The sequence below is a fragment of the Mustela lutreola genome, chromosome 1 (genome assembly GCF_030435805.1).
Source record: "Mustela lutreola isolate mMusLut2 chromosome 1, mMusLut2.pri, whole genome shotgun sequence".
NCBI lineage: Eukaryota > Metazoa > Chordata > Mammalia > Carnivora > Mustelidae > Mustela > Mustela lutreola.
This window is the reverse complement of record NC_081290.1, coordinates 122,223,245-122,226,062: the sequence shown is the minus strand read 5'-3', so window position 1 is coordinate 122,226,062 and position 2,818 is coordinate 122,223,245. Positions and strand designations below refer to the sequence as shown.

The window sequence follows — 2,818 nt, the reverse complement described above, 5'->3', positions numbered from 1 at the left end:
AAAGTAGGCTAGAGAAAATGATTTGAATTTTAGAAGGATCACTTTGATGGAAGTGTGGAAAGTTGGGGGAGGATGGGGAAAGACTGGAAGAAGAGGTAATTGTTAGTAGACTGTAGTGTTAAGAACAAGAAATTATTTGAGACTACCTGGTGACAATAAAAGCAGAAAAGTGTAGTGGAGTAATAGATGAAATAGTTGGAAGCCACTTTACTGAGAGAAGTTGACAAGATGAGTGTGGTTGTTAGTGAAAGACAAAAGATTATTTTCTAGTGTTATTTCTGGTGTTATTTCTAGACTTTGATGAATAACTGGATTATGGTACAATTATTCAAAGTGGGAAATGGAGGAGGATTACTGAATTTTAGGGGAAGGCTTTTCAAACAAGATATGTACAATTTGAGTTTGAAATATATGAAATATTGTGATGGATCAGTGATTTTCAAGGTATGATCTGTCAATGCCTGGAGTCCCTAAGACTCTTTCAAAGGTCAGTGAAATCAAAATCATTTTCATAAGAATATTAGGACATTATTCCTCTCTCTTCCATCTTTCTCTGCCCCTGTAATCGTGTGCATGAATATCCCGGCAGGTGATCACAAGAGTATTAGCAATGCTGAAAAGAGAGGCAAACACCCTTATTAAGTCATGCTCCAAAGTCACTGTCTGGTTCCTAACTGTGATGGTGAAGCATGGTTATATTGGCAAACTTGAAATTATTGATGATCACAGAGCTGAGAAAATTGTGAACCTCACAAGCAGGTTAAACAAGTATCAAGTGATCAGCCCCAGATTTGATGTACAACTCAAAGATCTAGAAAAATGGCAGACTAATCTGCTCCTATCCTGCCAGTTTGGTTTCATTGTACTGACAACCTCAGCTGGCATTGGCCCATGAAGAAGCAGGATGAAAACACACAGGAGGGAAAATCCTAGTATTCTTTTTCTAGGGATGTACTATGTATGTGCAAATAAAATCCCTCAATGGAAAAGAAAAAAGGCATTATTGCCTTTTTAACTATGCTGACATTTGCACTAATAGTGGAAGAGCAATTGTGGGTAAAATTATTAGTGCCTTAGCATGAATAAGGCAATGGTGCCAAGCTACAGGAATAATGATATTGTAGTCCTTATTGCCATGTCCTGGCAGTTAAAAAAAAAATGCCTCGTTTTACTTAAAAGTGTCCTTGATGAAGCACAAAGATTATAAGTTTTAATAAATTTTGATCCTTTAGGACATATCTTATTTAATTGATACACATTTTATTTACTTTTTATGAATTGAAACTGAATAACAATTAAGCAAATGGGTCTGTTGTGATAGAAATAGCAGGTTATGAAAATAATATGATTGTGAAGTGCACCTGGGTGGCTCAGTCAGTTAAGCACCTGACTCTTGGTTTAGGCTCAGGTCACAGTCTCATGGTCGTGGAATTGAACTTCGCCTTGGGCTCTGTGTTTGGTGCGGAGTCTGCTTCAGATTCTTTCTTCCTCCCCCTCTGCCCTTCCCCACTTGAGTTCTCTCTCTCAAATAAATAAATTAAAAATTTAAAAAAGTATGTTCATCATCACTAGCCATCAGGGAGATTCAAATTAAAACCACATTGAGATATCACCTTACACCAGTTAGCATGGCCAAAATTAGCAAGACAGGAAACGACGTGTGTTGGAGAGGATGTAGAGAAAGGGGAACACTCTTACACTGTTGGTGGGAATGCAAGCTAGTGCAGCCACTTTGGAGAACAGTGTGGAGATTCCTTAAGAAATTAAAAACAGAACTTCCCTATGACCCTGCAAAAGTACTACTGGGTATTTAACCCAAAGATACAAATGTAGTGAAAAGAAGGGCCTCTGTACCCCAATGTTTATAGCAGCAATGGCCACGGTTGCCAAACTGTGGAAAGAACCAAGATGCCCTTCAAGGATGAATGGGTAAGGAAGATGTGGTCCATATACACTATAGAGTATTATGCCTCCATCAGAAAGGATGAATACCCAACTTTTGTAACAACATGGACAGGACTGGAAGAGATTATGCTGAGTGAAATAAGTCAAGCAGAGAGAGTCAATTATCATATGGTTTCACTTATTTGTGGAGCATAACAAATAGCATGGAGGACATGGGGAGTTAGAGTGGAGAAGGGAGTTGAGGGAAATTGGAAGGGGAGATGAACCATGAGAGACTATGGACTCTGAAAAACAACCTGAGGGTTTTGAAGGGGCACGGGGTGGGAGGTTGGGGGAGCCAGGTGGTGGGTATTATGGAGGGCACGTATTGCCTGGAGCACTGAGTGTGGTGCATAAACAATGAATTCTGTTATGCTGAAAAGGAAAAAAAAAGTATATGATTGTAATATGAGGGCAGGGAGGTTAGTTTAAATTACTTACTAGGAAACCATCTTATGTAAACTTGTACACTTCTAGCTTGAAAAATTTTGCATACAATATTTCTCTTTTTCCTCAGAATGCTCTTTTTAGTATTTCATAGATAGGAATTACTTCTTAGAAATATATAAGGTACATATCTTTTTATACTTAACTTGGGGAAATGGGAAATATGCATAATGAATTACTAAGTTTGTCTGGAGAATGATAACTTGTCTTTGAGTTGTGAACTGAACTAACCACTTTTCACAGAATATAATTTTTATTTAAAAGTAAAACTGACAGAAAAGCTATGTTTATTCAGAATTGAGTCCTTGGCCATTCTGTTCTTGTAAATGAATTAACCATTACTTTGAGAACAATAACTGATAATATTTGTTGCTAGTGATAAAATTTAAGCTTTCAAGCAAAAATACGAATTTTGGATAGCTTAAAT

The 2,818-nt window shown here is 37.3% G+C and overlaps 1 protein-coding gene across 1 annotated transcript; it reads left to right on the top strand.

The window, feature by feature from the left end:
- The first annotated feature begins 610 nt into the window (after nt 1-610).
- LOC131831292 (small ribosomal subunit protein uS8-like) lies at nt 611-895 on the top strand. Its single transcript, XM_059173435.1, has one exon. The coding sequence runs from the start codon at nt 611-613 to the stop codon at nt 893-895; it is 285 nt and encodes a 94-aa protein (XP_059029418.1).
- Nucleotides 896-2,818: the final 1,923 nt, after the last annotated feature.